The sequence below is a fragment of the Rhinocladiella mackenziei genome (assembly GCF_000835555.1).
Source record: "Rhinocladiella mackenziei CBS 650.93 unplaced genomic scaffold supercont1.4, whole genome shotgun sequence".
In the NCBI taxonomy this organism is placed as follows: Eukaryota; Fungi; Ascomycota; class Eurotiomycetes; order Chaetothyriales; family Herpotrichiellaceae; genus Rhinocladiella; species Rhinocladiella mackenziei.
Genome location: NW_013550601.1, coordinates 2,352,890 through 2,370,298, shown reverse-complemented (window position 1 = coordinate 2,370,298; position 17,409 = coordinate 2,352,890). Strand labels below are relative to the sequence as shown.

Genomic DNA, 17,409 nt, shown 5'->3' with positions numbered 1-17,409 from the left:
CACCTCTAGACCTTGTATACAGGATGGCACAGGCCTGATACCAGAACGGACAGAAAGGGGAGAAGCAGTTGGGGCGTTGGGGCGTTGGGGCATTTGGGAGGTTCATTTGCTTCTTGCTTTTATCCTTTGCTCGCTTTTCACAACTTTCACTTGTCGATGAACACAACCTCAGTAACGATGAACGACCATTTTTCTTCGGGATGAATGATACTCATCAATCCGATGAGTATGACAGAGCATATCTTCCTAAGTGGCTACGTCACCTCCTATATCTAGGTAGTCCACAATGATATCGAATCATTTCACACAGAATTACAACCTATTCTGATCATACCTGTCTCACACATAGATACAGCTCCATCGACTTCAATAGGACTTTTTCAGATCTGTCCCAACTTCAGCTATCTTTCCTTCAACTCTCCGGCACAGGTGCCAGAGAGCAAAGCCATACCAAAATCCTTCACCTCGTCTCGTCGTTAATGGATAACCAGAGAATTTCCCAAACAGCCGCTTTCCTCATGTTCGCGTCCAAGGCCGTCGTGCCATGCAATGTCAAATGGAGGATATCAGTAACTACAAGTCCAGAAGAATAGAAAGGCCTAGGGAGATATATGCATGTTCATGTCTGCTTTCATGTGCATTCATCCCCATCCCAGCGTGGTAAATGAGCAGCATCGTATAAAATCAAGTGAAATCGACCGTGGCACCGGCCCTGCCCTCTCTCGCCAAGCGTGCTTGAGCCCTTTCAGCCCTCCGCCGTCGACGATTGTTTGCGTACTCTGTCGCGCCGCTGGTCTCGGTACCAGGCGATGTAATGCTTCCTGCTGGGCCAAGATTGCTGGCCGAGCTAGGGATTGGTGGCGGAGCGGGGATTTGATATGTCTGTCCGGTGCGAGGATCAACACCTTGTGTTCCTGGAAGAGGCGGTGTGGGATATGCTGGAATCGTTCCTGGGGCCGTGACCGGTTGAGGGAGACTTGCATCTCCTGCGACAGCGGTAGCAGCCGCCGCCGCTTCATTCTGTGCGCCTTGTTCTGCTTCCATGGTTTCGGTACGTCTCCAACGTCGATCGCTGCTAGGTCCAGCTGCCAACGCGTCGCCTTCACTGCTGCTGAAGCTGGAATTTCGCCTTCTCCGGGCCGCGGACGCCCGGCGCTCTTTACGTCTCTGTTCGCGCTGCGCGGCAGCTTCTTCCTCTGTTAACCTTCGAAGGGTGACGTGACGGCCATCGTTGTGCATCTTCACCTTCAGGCTCACAGGCGGAGATTCCATAGAGTCAGTATTTCTGCCGCTGTGACGTCTGCGAGTTTGGTCTGCGGCGGCGGCACCAACCGCTGCTCCTGAAAGACCGGCGGCCGCCTCATCACGGAGATGGTGTCTGTGTCGTTGCCGGCCTGAAGCTGTCGTGTAGATTTCACTCCCGGATGAATCCTGATGAGGCGGTGGGACCGTGGGGATATCGCCAGGCAGAGCGGTCGGTGGACCCGGTTGGACTATGGGGGGATCTTCTCCCACCGGTCTGATCCTGTCCCTATCTGCGAGGGCGCTTGCTGCAGCTGCTCCCACACCTGCTACCGGGAGGGCTGCACCGGTTCCGGGTCGGACTGTGCTGTCCAATTCACTTGATAGATCAGAAGCCGTCTGACTGCCCGTTCGGTTCCGGCGGGGTCTTCTTGGAGGTGTAGTTCCGTCACCAGTATATCTGTGAACTGAGTTCATGCGAGCAATCCTCTCCTGCTCTATTCTCTGATTCTTCAAGATTTCGGCGCGGTGCTCTTCTTTTCGTTGTCGTCGATTTTTGAATAATTGCCGGACTGCGAAGACGGCCCCGCCGGCGGCCATTGCGTCTCGGAAAGTATGTGTCCTCCGGTCGCGACGCGATGGAGAGCCAGAAACAAAAGAATCGTCGTAGGAGTAGGACGAACCGGAATGTCTCCTGCCGGACCCGGGCGTCATTGGAGGCTGAGCGAGGGGATGGGTTGGTCGAACGTATCCAGGGCTGTTCCCCATTGGCGTCGCTGGTCGAACAGGGGGCCTTCCTTCTTCAATGCGTGACATGGAGTCTGTGGTAACCGATTGGTTGCCTCCGAGGGGTGGCCGGTAAGGTCCGACATCAGAATCATCATCTCGTCGACCTCTACCACCAAAAAGCTTCTTCACAGCTGCGACAGCTCCTCCGATGGCTGCCACCTGCAATAGGCGATGCCCCAAGCCATTGTGGGATGCTTCGGATTCCTTCTCGTCGTAGTACGAGGATGTTCCACTCTCATCGGTTACAGAACTCTCTCCTGGAGGCCGATTTCGGGAAGATCGTCTGCTGAACAGTGCCGCCAGTCCCAGCCCGGCGGCCCCGGCGAGAGCAAGCTTTCCCAGTCGAGAGTGCTTGTGTTCCGCTGGCCGAGAGACCACCTCGTCACTGTAGTAGCTGCTTCCGTCGGAGCCGTGTCGTGCTCGGCGTCTTTCGGCCAGCCACTGCAAGATGAAATACAAAACGAGCAGGGCGACGACGTAGAGTGTGTAAAGCACAAATAGATAGAGCGGTGACCCATACAGGGTCAGGCCCAGTGCAACCTGAGTGATGGCCAGCAGAGCGATGGCCCGTCCAAGCCAATGATGTAGCATAGCTCTGATTGGAATATAGAGTTGCTTTCTTCTCTTTTCTGTTCGGTGGAGCATGCACCCTCCGATGGCTTGAACCCAAACCAGGACATAGATGGCGACGCCGATGCCATGATGTGGATTTGTTAAGCCTCTTTCGGGGCCGACAGCCATAAAGCCTAAGATGATGACCACAGTGCTGAGGAGGAGGGTGAGGATTTGAAGCCATATGTGCAGTCGTAATGCCACGCGCCGCCGCCGATAGAATCGCATGAGGAAGATAGCGAGCGGAACACCCCCGAGGAATGTGATGGCCGCCACGATACCATGTGCTTTGACCAGATCGTGGTAGCCGCTCATGGTGAAGAACCTGTTCCCCATACCTGGCGTATGTCAGCGAGACCATCTCATCACATGCTTTTTGCTTCCTCACCGTTGTATCTCATGGTCGCAAAGTTGAGTCCCACTAGATTGGGTAACAAGAAGGTATCTCTACCCGCATCCCAAGTTCCGTCGCCCACATGCATGGTGCTCGAGTCATAAGAGCTGCTCCCGGGTGGAGCGAGCTGCGGCGACGGCGACATGGCAGGACGGCGCTTCGGGCGATGGACAGATGGACGTCGCTGGAGGCTGTCCTCCTAGGGTCGAGATGTCTGGACCATCCAGCCCAGGAGAGAGTTCGGCCTTTGTTCGTTGGGTGGATTGTCAATGTCCAGAATGTTTTCGTGTTTACTCGCTTCGAGGTGGGGCAAAATGATTGGGTGCCACTGGGATAGCTGGATCGCACAGGAATGCCAAAAATATGGCAGAGCTGTGCAGGATACAGATTTTTTTGCACACTTGGATCTCTGAAAAAATGACTTCGGACGATAAGACGTGATGGCTAACTTGTCTGTGAGTTGTCCGTGCGAGGAGCAGAACCGGATGCGGCCCTGGTTTGCTGTCACCACCTCCCCCATCCGCCAAGCAGCCTCCAGAGCGTCGTGCAGGGCGACAAGCACAATAAGCTAAAGCCCGATCAGACCACGCCGACCGGGATGTCAAGCACGATAAAATCCGGGATCCTGAATCTCAATTCCTTCTGTAGATTGCCGAATGCCGACGACATGAGATGCTGTATGGCGTAGACCAACCCTCGATCCGGCCCTCATCCGCCCGCTGGCGATCATGACGGACACTCAGCAATGGATGCGCTTTGCGAAGGCGCTTTCGAGGTAAATACGTTCATTCTGATAAGTGGCGGATAATGCACGAATTCTTTGGGCTGACGACTCCATTGGGCATAGACTTCTGGGATGGATCTAGTATGTCCAACATCTGTCTCACCAGACTCTTCAAGCTGATTGTCGAGACAGCACGTTATCATGGAGCGCTTCCTTCTATCCCCAGCCCTGGCTGAACTGGAGACGTCGGTCCACTCAAGGCCTTGCTATCGACTTTCCCACTCTTAATGTCCTTGGATTTGTGTGCTACACCGTATCTACCTGCAGCTTCATGTATTCGCCGACAATCCGCCGACAATATGCTGCCCGACATCCGTTATCTCCAGAGCCCACGGTGCAATTCAACGACGTCGCCTTTGGAGTGCACGCCGTGATTCTGTGTCTCTTGACCTATTCGCAATTCTTCTCACCGCTGTGGCCCTTCAAAGTCTCCTCTCGGCAGCGAGCAAGTCGCCCCGTCCTGGGCATCGTCTGGGGAAGCCTGGTTGCCGTTGCGGCCGTTGTTGTCGTGGTGGTCTATCGTTCAAGAGGGCGACAGCAAGATCCACACGATTGGGCCTGGATCGACGTGGTGAGATTGGCTCCCCTCCAACACCAGACGGTTTTCTTGCCTTGCTTACCGTGAGAATAGCTCTATACCATGGGCTATGTGAAGCTCATTTGCACCTTTGTCAAGTATATCCCCCAGGTCTGGTTCAATTACAAACGGAAATCCACCCAAGGCTGGAGCATCATGCAAATCCTGTTTGATCTCATCGGAGGCGTCCTGTCTCTCTTGCAACTAGTCATCGACGCCAGCTTTCAAGGCGACTGGAGTGGTCTCACGGGGAATTCCCTCAAATTGGGTCTTGGAAATATTAGCATTGCCTTTGACTTGATCTTCATCGCTCAACATTATATCCTCTACTGGGATCAGGATGACCTTTCCAGCGAGACTGATGACGAATCAGAACGACCGTTGCTCGATCACTGACATTTATTGGAAAACCGCTGGAAGCGTTGTATAGCCCCGATACCAGACATTTGATCTGATTGACGCGGCCCTCGGATTTCGTCTTGGGGGGGCACTCCTGCTTCCGTCGTCACCGACGATTCAGGGCGTCTCGTATTCTACGGCGGACTAAAATGGAAAGAGAGCAGCCCCGTTGGTTCTGTTCACCACCGGGTCATTCATGCAGGCACCGAGCTGACGCAATTGCCATCTGGGTTACAGTCGGATTTGGTCTATTGCTTGTCCATCAGGGAAACTACTTGAGATGCAATCGGCTACGTGAAGAGGAATCTCCGACCCCGCCAAGAAACGCCAGAGGGAGTATTGCGTGGCCTCACACCCGAAGTTGACCGTGAAGATTCAAGGAATGTTGGCCACGTTGTGTGATAAAAAGCTCTACAAATCCTTAAATCGTGTCCATGAAGGAACAAGCATGACGGGTCGAGATAGCCTGCATGGATGATCACAGGCAACTGTCACGTTGGGGGCGGTGCTGAATTGTGAAAGGAGACACTCCAGCTTCGACTAAGAAGCCACCGCAAAAAGGTCGTCAGCTACATTAGTGTCTATCGAATCACCAGTGGCCTGACAACGTTCTTGCTTTGGACGAGAGTTGAATCACCCGATGGTCTCAAAAAGGTCAATCCCCTCTGGATTTAAATGCATGAATTTTGTTGATTGGAGTGAGAATACATCTCGATGGGCAGTGAATTGAATTTGGCCGGTGCGCCAGGTTTCATGTTACTGCAGGTATCCTATTCTGAACAGCTTCACCCAGAAAAGAGGATGGCATTCCGGCTCATAAATATAGCCAAAGGGGTCACAAAATGAGGGAGGATCGGCGGATTCATCTGGGAATTCGCGTGGGGTAGTGTAGACGTATTGGAAAAGCGAGGTACTTCTCAAAAGGCCTCGGGTCAGCACGCTAAGAGAGTTGTTCAAGGAAACTGGATACGACGAACTCTAGCCCGTGTGCTTAGGCCCCGGACCCTGAAGTCCCGTCAATCCATCCGTGCCCGTACAAATTGACTGTTGAGAACAACACATATCTTGCATCGATGCTATTGGTAAAACAAAATCCTTTTCGTGATGTGAGCCGAGCATCCTCCAGATGTGAAGCGCCTCCTCAGACCACTAGTTCCAAAGACCGATCAGTGATGGTATTTTGGGGATAGGTTGGATGCCCTCCCTGAGTCAGGATTTCAAGTCTTGTGCATGCAAAACTCAAAGCCTGTTCTTGCGGCTCCTAGGCGAAAAGCTTGCAGGAATCGGAGGCTGTCTCATGAACTTAAAATTGGTTTGTCTTGTCTAGTTGAGGCTCTTTGGGCTTGGAGGCTCATTGGGCAAAGCATAGGCCTATGAGGTGTTAGAAGTCATGAATGAGCATCCTGGAGGGGGGGACACTAGCGAAAGTTGTATGAGAGGAAAGAAAATGCGCTCAACTAGCAGAATGCATCTCGACACGCTGTACCGACTGCAAGAGTGAGAGGAGGTCGAGGTGGTGCGCTTAGCCTGGTGCCAGCGCATGGACACAGCCAGACTTTATTGCCCTCTTGAAGTGATTTTGAAGCCCAAAAGGCATCAAATGAGAAAGCTTCACGCCAGAAGCTAAGGTATGGGATATGGGTATGAAGTATGATGAATATGGGCGGCGCCCTTTGTCTCGCCTTTTGGCCCTAGCTTTAGCTTCAGCTTGTGGAACAAATAATGACGACAGGGAAAGAAACTGTTCGCAAGCAACAGGAAGCCGGTATCAACCCCTCGGGGGCCCTCCATCTGTAAAGGCTACTTGTCATCATGCGCCCATCAAGACCTGACATCCTTTCATGTCCAAGAAAGACCACCATCCTGGCCCGCAACCCGGTTTGGAACTTGCCCCGACAAGTTGCGCCCGGAGACATCGATCTCTCTCCCTCCCTCCCACTATTCCCATTGCCGACAAGGCTTGACCGTTCGTGACCTAGCTGGCTTTCGCACCAGTCGCCCAAAACCCTTGCCCAACGAGAGCCTGCTCGAGCCTCTTACCCACACCCAACTTCACCGATCCGCACGCTCGATGTTTTTAGCCTCCCAGCACTTTTGGTTGCCGCTACCAGAGACGAGAATAGCATCGGCCATCAAAAATTTCCTCTCAATATTAAACGTTACAATGCGTACCAACTGGCATCTCCATTCAACACCAGCATCCTAAGCTCTCGATTTCTCTATTCAAAGGATCCCCTGTCATTTTTTCTTGGATCCATCATCAATACGGAAGCACTCATCCATCTCCCGTGTGGCAGTGTACCCTGCTCAGCCTCCAAGGCTCCAGTCCCTTCGCCTCTGGATGTCTCCTTGAGGCTTGTGACATCTCTCGGGGCCCTTCATTCGATCTCGCATCAGCCTCGCAAGTAGAAATCATCCTCTCCAACTTTTGTTGAACCTCACAATCTTCGACCCCCAGCCCGAGTGGCATATCGATTTGGGCCTTCGTGTTCCTTACAAGACTTCTGCCAGTCGGATTCGTTGAATCTAAGGGCATTGGGGCCTCACTCAAACACAACTATATCGATCGGTACGAGAGCGTCTTGCCAAATCTTTTTCTCTTCTTTTCCAAAGAATCCGAACCTCTCCAGCGTTCGATCCATGAACGGTCCCATACACCTTACCTGATCTCTCCCCACATGTTCTATGAGTGGCACTTGACGTCCGGGCTGAAACGGCCTGGCACATCAGGAACCAGCCCGAGTTCAGCTTTCACACATTATTTTACACGTTTCTCGGTCACCGATGCACTTGTGGAATTTATTTGATGCCATCTTCTCTCCCGGACTGTGCCCGAATTCCTTCTTGCCCATGTCTCTAGACGTGGCGGACGCTAACATGGCATTCAGGTTCCCTACAGATTTCGGGGCATATTGGTCGTTGACGACCACTTGCCCATTCGTCGCGACATTCTCCCAGCTGGCCCAGTCTCACCTCGTCTTCGATAAGCTTGACATGTGATTGTCTGGGTCACTCATGTCCCAAGCTCCAGACCAGTATTTCGACTTCGAGAGGGACATACTGAAAAGATCGCCCCAGCTGGCGCCGGTAAAACCGAATTTCAAATCGTCGGAAACACCACCGCCCCTGATCGCCTGTGACCAGTCATCTGATTCTACCGACGCAGAGGAGACCGACGAACCCAGACTGTCGAAGAGACGTAACAATCGGAAGAGTCGCAGCAGCCCATCCTTAGGCGACGGCGTACTGATTCGTTCGCTAGATCCCAATCAAGTCGAGTTAGCAACTTACTCGGAAAAGAATCCTCCACCCTTACTCAGTGATCATGAAGAGGAGGATGACGAGACGGAGGCGGGAAGACATCTCAGCAAACCGGGTGGAACATTGGCCCAACGACAACTTCCAAACGCCTCCGCCCAGACGAGGGACCGTGATGTGTCCGCTTTGGAGGCCCCCTATAACAGGGAAGGGTCGGATTTTCCTATGATCGACACGCCACAGAGTTGGGACGACGAGGAATCTGTTCCACCTTCTGCTATCTCTCAAAATGTGTCCCAAACCAGCTTCCCGAACCGGCATCCGGATGCTACCACTCCCAAGTCACAGGATCTGTCCAAAACCATATACAACACACGCCCACCTGCAAGGTCCGCGCCACGAATGGAAGGGTTACGACTGCAGCTCGAACCTGGCCGTGATGCGGAGCACCCAATGCTAATGTCCCCAGTCCTCGACAAATTTACAATCGCTCCTACCGATCCAGATCCAGACATGATTTTGCCGACCATACAGAAATCCCCCCCGCAGTCTTCACCGGCAGGTTCATTGGAACAGAGGCAGACATTACCGTCTCTCAGAACGACAATAGGTCAATTCCATGACTCAGGCTCAAATCGGTATGCGAGCCTATCTCCAATCCTGGGTCGTCCATCCCCCAACCAGTTAAGTCATTCTGGGCCCTCTCTGTGCTCATATCACTCGCCACAACCTGTTATGTCGCCTCCGGGTCCGCCATCGTTTATTAATTGGCGGAACACAACTCGCGATAGTTCGATGTCCACCTCCTCGGAGTATACGCCGGCCAACTCTGCAGCAGCTTCTACCCCAGCCTCGTCGCTTACTGCGCCGTCTCCAGCAGCATCAAACCCTCCTTTATTAACAGCAGTACCTGAGCACGTAATTGAGACGGTACAGGAAGAATCAATCGTCGTCAAGACGGAGCCTGAGTCGTGTAACCAGCAACCTGGACCCAAACAGGAACCGGAGCCTGATACGGAGCCTGAGTCGGAATCGGAACCGGAACTCGAGCCAGAACCGAAACCAAGACCAAAACCTCCAGCCGCACTACACTCCATGTCGACTCGTGTCGCAACTGGCAACTATAAGTGCACATTTCAAGGATGTAATGCCTCGCCCTTCCAAACACAGTACCTCCTAAACAGCCATATGAACGTGCACTCTGATACAAGGACGCATTTTTGTCCCGTTTCCGGCTGTCCGCGTGGTCCTGGCGGTCAGGGTTTCAAGAGAAAGAACGAAATGCTGAGGTGAGACGATTCTCTCTCCACTCCATGCCAATTTTTCAATTAAGCTAATTACGTTCTGCTATAGACATGGCTTGGTCCATACTTCTCCAGGATATATCTGTCCATTTTGTCCAGATCAGCGACACAAGTACCCCCGGCCGGACAATCTACAACGACACGTTCGAGCACACCACAAGGATCGAGATCGGGATGATCCTGTACTTCGGGAAGTCCTCAATCAGCGCATGGAAGGAAGTAATCGGCTACCAAGAAGACGGATGCGTTCATGACATTTGTGGATTACGAACATTGGCTCGATGAGCCTCTACAATCCTGACCCCCCTACGACCCCCATGATCGTCATGCATTTCCTAGGTTCGATCCGAATTGGTAATTTCCGCCCAAGATTCCACAAAGAAGGATTCCTGTATCGGGACCCATCGGAAGAAAAATTCGGTACTTGTACAGCAGTGCATTCACTTCCGTTCTTGAAAGATACTTTTTTCTTTTTTCCTTTTTTTTGGGGGGGCAGGCATTCTCAAGCGAAGGATTATGGCACTTCGACAGAGGCATCTTTTTCAACATATCTCAAATGGAAAGAGAACGATATAAACCCCTTTTGGAAGGGACTGGATGTAAGCGGCCTGTTTCGAACATTAACGACGTTATGATTTTCATGACCTCAGCCACGGCCTGATTACAGGCTTTTCAACTTTCATTTTCCACGACCAACCCTGTCTTGACGGGGCCGTTTTATTGGGGAAGGGCAACAAGCAAGAAAAGAAAGAGGAGGATTGATGTGTGGAAAGCTGGCTGTTTGAATAGAAAAATGGGAGCTCCTACTACCCTCAAAAGGGGTTGGAAACCCATTCTGAGCTTCTCTTTGAACTTCGCCTGCCTTGGTTGGTGATTGGTTGTCACCCGACAATAAAATAAAAACTTCCAGTTCGATCAACCATTCGAAACGAGCATTCAAATCTAAGTCGAGAAGATGCGGAAGAACCTGTTTTTTTGAATTCGGACCTGCTTAGCATGGTTGAGAAGATGCCGTACTAGCAAAGAAGAAAGCCGTTCCCCTTCCCCCTTCCACTTTTGAACATGATAGATTCCCAAGACCAGAGTTTTGAAAATGGGGGGAATATTCAAAGGTAAAGATATCCAATTTTTCAAGGCTCAACTTCTTATGGATATGTGCCCATATCCCGGAAAGAATCGGCTTATTTAATGGATGGTATAGTACAGGGGGAAAACAATGAGATGCGGTGCAATGCCATGTCATGCGTCTGACCGCCTCGCAGGAAGTCCTCCCGCTGTATCGACTTAGGTGGAGGATTCTCTAGTAAGGTTGTCAGAAAACCGCCCACACGTAAGCCCATAAACAACTTGCGAATAGTGAAACAAAGAAGCCAAGGTCATGCCAAAGTTTATGTTCTGGGTCCCGGTGTTCTGACGCCCCAAATGAGCATGCCTTGCGCACTGCCGGATAAATTTTTGAGCCCTGGAAAGCAAGATTTGGAACGGTAGCTCTCAGTTTTCGGCCCGCCATCTTTCGAGGGAAGGCCGTGGTAATGTCGGGATCGGGCGAAGAGCTCATGCATGTGACCGGATTCGATGCTGTGATTCGATCCATGTTAAAAGATTCTTTGAATATTGCCCCTATCCCTTCTATGACATACCAGCGGACGAAGCCATCGACATGAACTTCTCCTTCAATCTGTCGGTCATAGACGTACCCTCTTGCTTGCCATCAAGCAATTTGTCAATTTCCTCCATCGTGGACGGTTCGACTGTCCCCCACATTTTCCAAGGCCCGGCTTCTCCTTTGTAGACCATTTTCTGAATGACAACATATTCTGTGCAGGGCAATAATTTCAGATCTTTTTCATTCGCGTAGCCGACTTCCTGTATGGTTCGTATCCGCACGGTACACTGACGAAGACTGGAATTTGGGAAAGGTAGCTCGACAATTCTATCCGAGACCACTCGGGTACTGGCAGCGGGCAGGAAGACCGAAATAGGCCATTTCTCCAGAAGCACCGGATATTTGATTCCCTGGTATCGTCTGATGGTCCAAAATTCATCTTTGGCACGAAACTGCTTTCGCATCTCTATCCGCGCGGCCGCCTTGGACAGCAGTCCGGAACAAGCAACGTTCTGCAACCGATTCATATCTCCCACGCCCAGAGCGGTGTTAAATTCTGCGTGGAGCAATCGGGCCACTCTATGTCTGCTCGCGAGTTCGAGGGGTTTTCTCATTTTCTTTCCCGTGGCCAGATCCTTCGGTGCATCCCAAAAGAGATAGAAAGCAAGTCTATGAAAGGGTCAGTGAGGGAGGGGGATGGGGTGATGTTGGGTGAAAGAACGCCACTCGTACCCGAACCAGTTCTGAAGAGACAGTCTCAAGTGCAACAAGTGGATTCTGAGTCTCTTGAATTTGGGAGCAGTCCAACTTGGGAGCTCTTTGGCCGAGGGAAGTATAAGGGCATTAGGGATTCTGCCCAGGTCATCTCCCACCTCTTTCTTGCCCATATTCTTGAAATTGGATTTCATGGAGGCCATTTTGGGCATTTTAAACTCTGGGAGCTTGCCCTCATGTGCTCCAGGCCCCATTGACGTCGCCGCATTTCTGCGTCGGGTGGTAGTAAATTGGCGAGAAGAGATAGACGGTAGTCGAGATGCGCATTGACGACAGAGGCGAGATTGTTGGCCGGAAGGTACCATGGCAGAGGATGGTTCGTTGACCCTAGGGGGGCCAGCGAGAATACAGAGAGACGTTCGATAGATGTAAGAGGCTAGTGATGAAGTAGAGGCAAAGGTGAAGCTACCGCAATGCTGCAAAAACAACCCGAAGTTTGATGCGGAGAATGGGGGAGGAACGTGCCAAGCCCCTGCAAATCCCTCGATTTGGACGAAACTGATGCCGCCCTACGAGTACGCTCAGCCTTCCTCTTCCCCATTAAGGTGCCATTCATTTTTCCTCGCGAAAACCTTCAACAAATCTTTGAATACCTTTAGGCCCTGAACCAGATCGTGTCAACCTCAGTCGAGAAAGGATTGTCCGATTCACCATCAAAGAGTCCCCTATCGTCGTTGCCGATATTCATCCTGGGTCTCTCACCAAGCCGTCTGTCAACTTGTACGAGGAAGGCGGTAAGAGCATATTTTAAGATAACTTGCCCTCACTACGAGTTACCAGTATTGTATTGGCACCGGCAGCAACCTAAGCCCTCAATCGGCTAATCACTATCCCCAATCTTTCCACCACCCTGTCGAGAGACTCACCTGCTCCCCAACTGAACACTTTGGTCCACCTCAACAATGGCATGCACGTCCGAGGGTAACATTCCATGGCATGCCTGCAACAGTTTCATACAGAACGTCCGCACTCCATTCTCAATCACGGTAACATGCTCATGGTAAGGGCCCTTGGTGCTGATGGCGAAAACAAGCTGGATATTCTGCAATTTCTCGTCCCCTAATAACACCAATAGGAGAGCCCGATGTTACTTTCGCAACCGGCTCTCCAGACAAAGTAATATCTTAAGTCCGCATGCCCCAGACACTGCAGTCTGATTCTCCGCCTCGAAAAGGGTTAGCCCGTTGAATAAGCCTGGCGTTCGATAACGGCAAAGAGGAACATGGGATCTGATTCGGGTCGGGCGCGCACGGAATAAACCGTGCTTTCAGGCCGATCGCTTAAAAAGAGATTTGAGTTGGGCCTTCGGGAGTCGGGACAAGGGAGACGAATATGAAATCCCGTCCACCCAAGATTGTGGTGACACATGAACTTAAGCAGAAACCCGGGAATGGTGCCAATCAAGTTTGTCCCACATGCCAACCATTTCGTAGAGGCAACACAACCACCGAGAGCGAGACAAAGCATCATCCGGAGAGTGAGGATGTTGGAATTCAACTCTGATACGCCGGTCACAACCCGAAAATATTTTTCAGCGTAGGCTACATGAAGGGGGATATCTGTTGATGCCTCATTTGGTCCATCCACAGTGTCAGCTTCGAATTCGATCAAGGACCAAGACGCGACTGCGTTGGAAGTAGCGCTTGTTCCATGGGATCATGAAATATCACACACCTGCCGACAAGTCAGCCTTGTGTCGGCTCACCTTCTAAAGTGGGAAGGGGAATACATAATGCTTCACCGGATACGGGTTTGCGCAAGTTTCTTTCTTTTTGATTTTTCTTCCCATATCGTTGTCTCGCTGAACTGAAGACCATACATTGTCTCCAATCGAGGCTCGACAATGGCTTCGAAGAAGGACATGCGAAGGATGGATCTCGGTGATTTCAAAAGCTCCGGTTGGTTGTATTTCCATTGCTAACGACCGACGATTCAGTCATCCCTTATGTCGAGCCAAAAGAAGAGAAACCGGCTGATTTCAGTTCGACGCTGACCAGTACTATGCCCATGGCAGCTGTGAGTGGTACATGGAGTTGACAGATTGTTCCAATGCTGATGTGGACGACAGATGTTTACAAGAAACAGGTATCAGCACATCCTCCGGATTTGGTGTATGACTACCATTAACCACGATCACTAGGATGCTGGGATGGTAGGGATAGGCGCTGATCGCGGATCAAACAGCCTGGGGTTGACTCCGAGTTAGGTTCGCTCTCCTAACCTCTCTTCTCAATTGGCTGGGTGAGACTCCTGCCCAAAGGCAAAGCAACGGTACCCCAGGATATTTATCATTTGGCATGGCACGTGAGTATCTATTTGGTTCCACGCGAGATTGAATGATGGTACTGACGGCGCCCATAGTGCTCGCTGTCGCTGTGGTATGTTCAGATCAGGTCTTCGTGGTGAGAAAGATACTAAATGAGAGGGCACGCAGACGTATATGCCGTTATTTCTCCCACCACCTCCTAATGCGAGAGCGGGATCTGCATCCGCGCCAGCGATTTCAACATAAAGGGAGCGAATATATTGGCATTGTCTGGATGCTGGGATGTATGGGGCAAATTTCGCCTCGACCAGTGGCGGATTCCATGGGGGAAAAGCCGCAACAACCGCGTAATTGAAGAAAGTTGCGAAGCGCGAGAATTGAATTGCAGAGATGGACACGGCGTAGTCAAATGCATACCAAATAATGCCCTGCTCCTGGTCACTTGTCAAAGCACTGGGATGGGAGTACCTCCGAGTCATCACTTATCAGGAGGCAATATTGGTGGACAATGACGGACATTCAAATTCTGTCAGTGGTGGCGGGCGTTGTCACTGCAGGCTTGGCACCTGACTGAGTCGGGGACGAGGGCGAACTTGTGACGGCGCCGTGGCTGCGGCTCTCCCCCACCCAACTGGATATCTGGTACTGCGCACTCCAATACCACTCCTGACCTGGCTCTTATTTCTTCTCTCACAACTACACCATCTGATAACTCTCCATTCTCCCTCACTTGCGAGTTTGTACACTCTATAGCTCATATTATCGACCCGATCACATTACTTGAACTCAACCGGTTCCTCCAACAGACGAGTTTATGTCAACTATCCAAAACCTCAAAACCTTTGGTGAGCGACCCCTCTCCCCCAGTCCTTCTCTTGCCACTTCCCGATCTTCACCGTCACCCATCACTCCATCGCATGCCTTTTCAGCGACAAACGTCGACCGCCACTGCTGGAGAGCATGTTTTGGGACTCCCCGCGATGGCCCTTTGTGACAGCATGGCCTTTGGACATATTCCGTCTCATGTGCGGCTGGTGACTAACTTCTGTCTCACCTAGACCCCTTCGCGGAGGCCGACGACGATACTGGGGAAGCGAAGCAGTCCCAGAATTACATCCACATTCGTATCCAGCGTAAGAAGAAACCGCAACCCGAGAGAAAGACGCATGGGACTGACCAGGCACATAGAGCGCAATGGTCGTAAGACTTTGACCACCGTCCAAGGCCTCCCCAAGAAATTTGACCAGAAGAAAATTCTCAAGGTCATCAAGAAGAAATTCGGTACGCTTGATTTGGTTTTGGTTTTGGTTTCTTTTTCCAATTAGGGGGGAATCGCGGCTAAGACAAGAATAGCTTGCAATGGCACAATCGTCACCGATAGCGAGATGGGTGAAGTGATTCAACTTCAAGGAGATCAGCGCAAAGATGTTCAGGAGTTCTTGGTCGCCAAAGATGGCCTCGAGCTCGATGCAAAGACTATCAAGGTGAATCTGATCGGCAAACCCCAACTGTACTTGGCCGCTGACCGTGGTATAGGTCCATGGTTTCTAAACGCCTCAGCCGGCATCTCATGCTATCCTGCTCGGTCATCGAGGACAGATAGAAGTTGTCGCCCGACGAGAAACTGTTTTATCTTGAACGATTACTTCTTCCCTCTTCACCATTGCTGGCCGTGGCAGCGGTCAATTCATGATAGCATGTTACGGATGGGACCGGTTGAATACGTTTATGATACCCATGATAGAAATCTTGCTAAGGATGCTGGAATGAGGTCGGAATCCAGGAATGACGGCGAGACCAGCGGATGGCACATGGACTGCTGGTAACTCTCTGGATGGCAAAACAAGGGGCGGGCTTTTCTTTCATTGATGCTACCAGTTCCGCGTGATAGCTTTCAATATATAAGATTATCAGAACGTTGGAGTCCCTCGATCCTGGTTTGTGAGCTTTCGACTACCTTGGACTGGGGTCCTTCGTCGAGTGATGTACCATGTTTGGACATCTGTCGTTATATCAATGTTGCCCTCTTCTTCCTCCGAGGCACGAGATGAATAACCGAATGTATGAACACTTGTCTCGCCCATATCATTTCACTTATTGATCCGGCCTGCGTCCGGCTCTGGTAGCACCAAATGTTCCCAGATCCTCTTCCGCCGTCGTGTTCAAGCATTGCTGGGGAAGAGTGACAGGTTTCTCTCGGAAGGCCTGCGGCCCACGCTGCGAAACATGAATCCAGGCCATGTAGCGGACGACTCTTGCGGTCTTCTCGATAGAGTTGTAGGAGCAGCAGCATCGACAGCCTCCCTCTCATAGCATGCGAGCAATGGCGATACACCGCAATCTTCTCTGGATTGACTTTCTCTCCTTGCTCAACCGCGCGGACCTTCTTGAACCCGGCGGCCGTCTTCCACGCAGGCGTCTTGGACAAGAACATGTCCTCAACTTCCTCGAGAAACTCGCAGCCATCTCAAAGGACATGAAGAAAGCGTGCACGGCCATGGCGAAGCTGAAGACCCCGAAGATCAGATATGTTTCCAATTTGACATGAATGAAGACCGGTGGTGTGAAGGAACCGAGGGCGAAACTGAAAATCCTGTTTGAGGGAGGAGTTCGGGTAGATGGAGTCAACTGTACATTCGTTCAGTTAGCCTCACAACGAGAATGGGTTTGAAAGAGACGGGAGGGAGTCTTATTTGACTGGCCCCCCGTCGGAGAAAAGGAGGCAACCACGAGGTAAGAGCACGAAATGATGTTCGGGGACATAATCAACACCACCAGGAGTCGCTTTGTGGTCATCAGACCAACGTAGGCAAACCATCATGGTTATCACAAGAGGGTTGGGTTGGTTTCACTCACAATATGTAATCACATTCATGCCCGTCGATTGGACCTAGATCTGAGTGAACAAGCTGATGTGCAGGCGATTGATCATCTTGGGCTTGATCAATTCCAAGTATGAGATGTATTTATTGCGGCGTTCAAACACACACATCTCCTGGATTTCCGCCAACTCGCACAGGACAAATTTACGGTTTCAATCACCTTGGCACACGAGGGAGAGCACGTCGTGACACTCTACCCAGCGATCCTTTCGAGCCAGCCAGCGGAGTAATTCGGGAAGGAAGAAAAGGCCATAGAAGAGAATAATGGCTGGAATTGTCCGTGGGGCCCAGGGAAGGCGGACGGCGGCGGTCCTGTCCGTGCGAGATGGAGAACACGATCAAGATCCCCTAGGTGAGTGCCCATTATGTGGTGTCGATGACCGGCCCGCGTTTGTTAAGGTTATGCTAATTCAGATACGTATGCTGGCACCGGGTCGGAGCGGATATCGAATGGAGAGGCCGTTGATGAAAGGCCCGACAATGAGCATGCCGATGTTCTGCGATGCGCGGACTAGGATAGAC

The 17,409-nt window shown here is 51.4% G+C and overlaps 5 protein-coding genes across 5 annotated transcripts; 3 read left to right on the top strand and 2 right to left on the bottom strand.

Moving 5' to 3' along the window:
• Nucleotides 1-684: 684 nt before the first annotated feature.
• On the bottom strand, nucleotides 685-3,182 carry Z518_06001 (uncharacterized protein; the record flags this gene model as incomplete). Its single annotated transcript, XM_013416811.1, has 2 exons — nucleotides 685-2,981; nucleotides 3,032-3,182. The coding sequence occupies 2 exons, from the start codon at nucleotides 3,180-3,182 to the stop codon at nucleotides 685-687; spliced, it is 2,448 nt and encodes an 815-aa protein (XP_013272265.1).
• A 583-nt stretch (nucleotides 3,183-3,765) lies between these two features.
• On the top strand, nucleotides 3,766-4,794 carry Z518_06000 (uncharacterized protein; the record flags this gene model as incomplete). Its single annotated transcript, XM_013416810.1, has 4 exons — nucleotides 3,766-3,812; nucleotides 3,885-3,902; nucleotides 3,954-4,392; nucleotides 4,453-4,794. The coding sequence occupies 4 exons, from the start codon at nucleotides 3,766-3,768 to the stop codon at nucleotides 4,792-4,794; spliced, it is 846 nt and encodes a 281-aa protein (XP_013272264.1).
• Nucleotides 4,795-7,812: 3,018 nt separating this feature from the next.
• On the top strand, nucleotides 7,813-9,613 carry Z518_05999 (uncharacterized protein; the record flags this gene model as incomplete). Its single annotated transcript, XM_013416809.1, has 2 exons — nucleotides 7,813-9,344; nucleotides 9,409-9,613. The coding sequence occupies 2 exons, from the start codon at nucleotides 7,813-7,815 to the stop codon at nucleotides 9,611-9,613; spliced, it is 1,737 nt and encodes a 578-aa protein (XP_013272263.1).
• A 1,375-nt stretch (nucleotides 9,614-10,988) lies between these two features.
• Z518_05998 (uncharacterized protein) lies at nucleotides 10,989-12,044 on the bottom strand (the record flags this gene model as incomplete). The annotated part of the gene is made up of 2 exons (XM_013416808.1): nucleotides 10,989-11,634; nucleotides 11,698-12,044. 2 exons carry the CDS (start codon nucleotides 12,042-12,044, stop codon nucleotides 10,989-10,991), a joined length of 993 nt encoding a protein of 330 aa, XP_013272262.1.
• Nucleotides 12,045-15,171: 3,127 nt separating this feature from the next.
• Nucleotides 15,172-15,556, top strand: Z518_05997 (translation initiation factor SUI1; the record flags this gene model as incomplete). Its single annotated transcript, XM_013416807.1, has 3 exons — nucleotides 15,172-15,286; nucleotides 15,359-15,489; nucleotides 15,542-15,556. The coding sequence occupies 3 exons, from the start codon at nucleotides 15,172-15,174 to the stop codon at nucleotides 15,554-15,556; spliced, it is 261 nt and encodes an 86-aa protein (XP_013272261.1).
• Nucleotides 15,557-17,409: the final 1,853 nt, after the last annotated feature.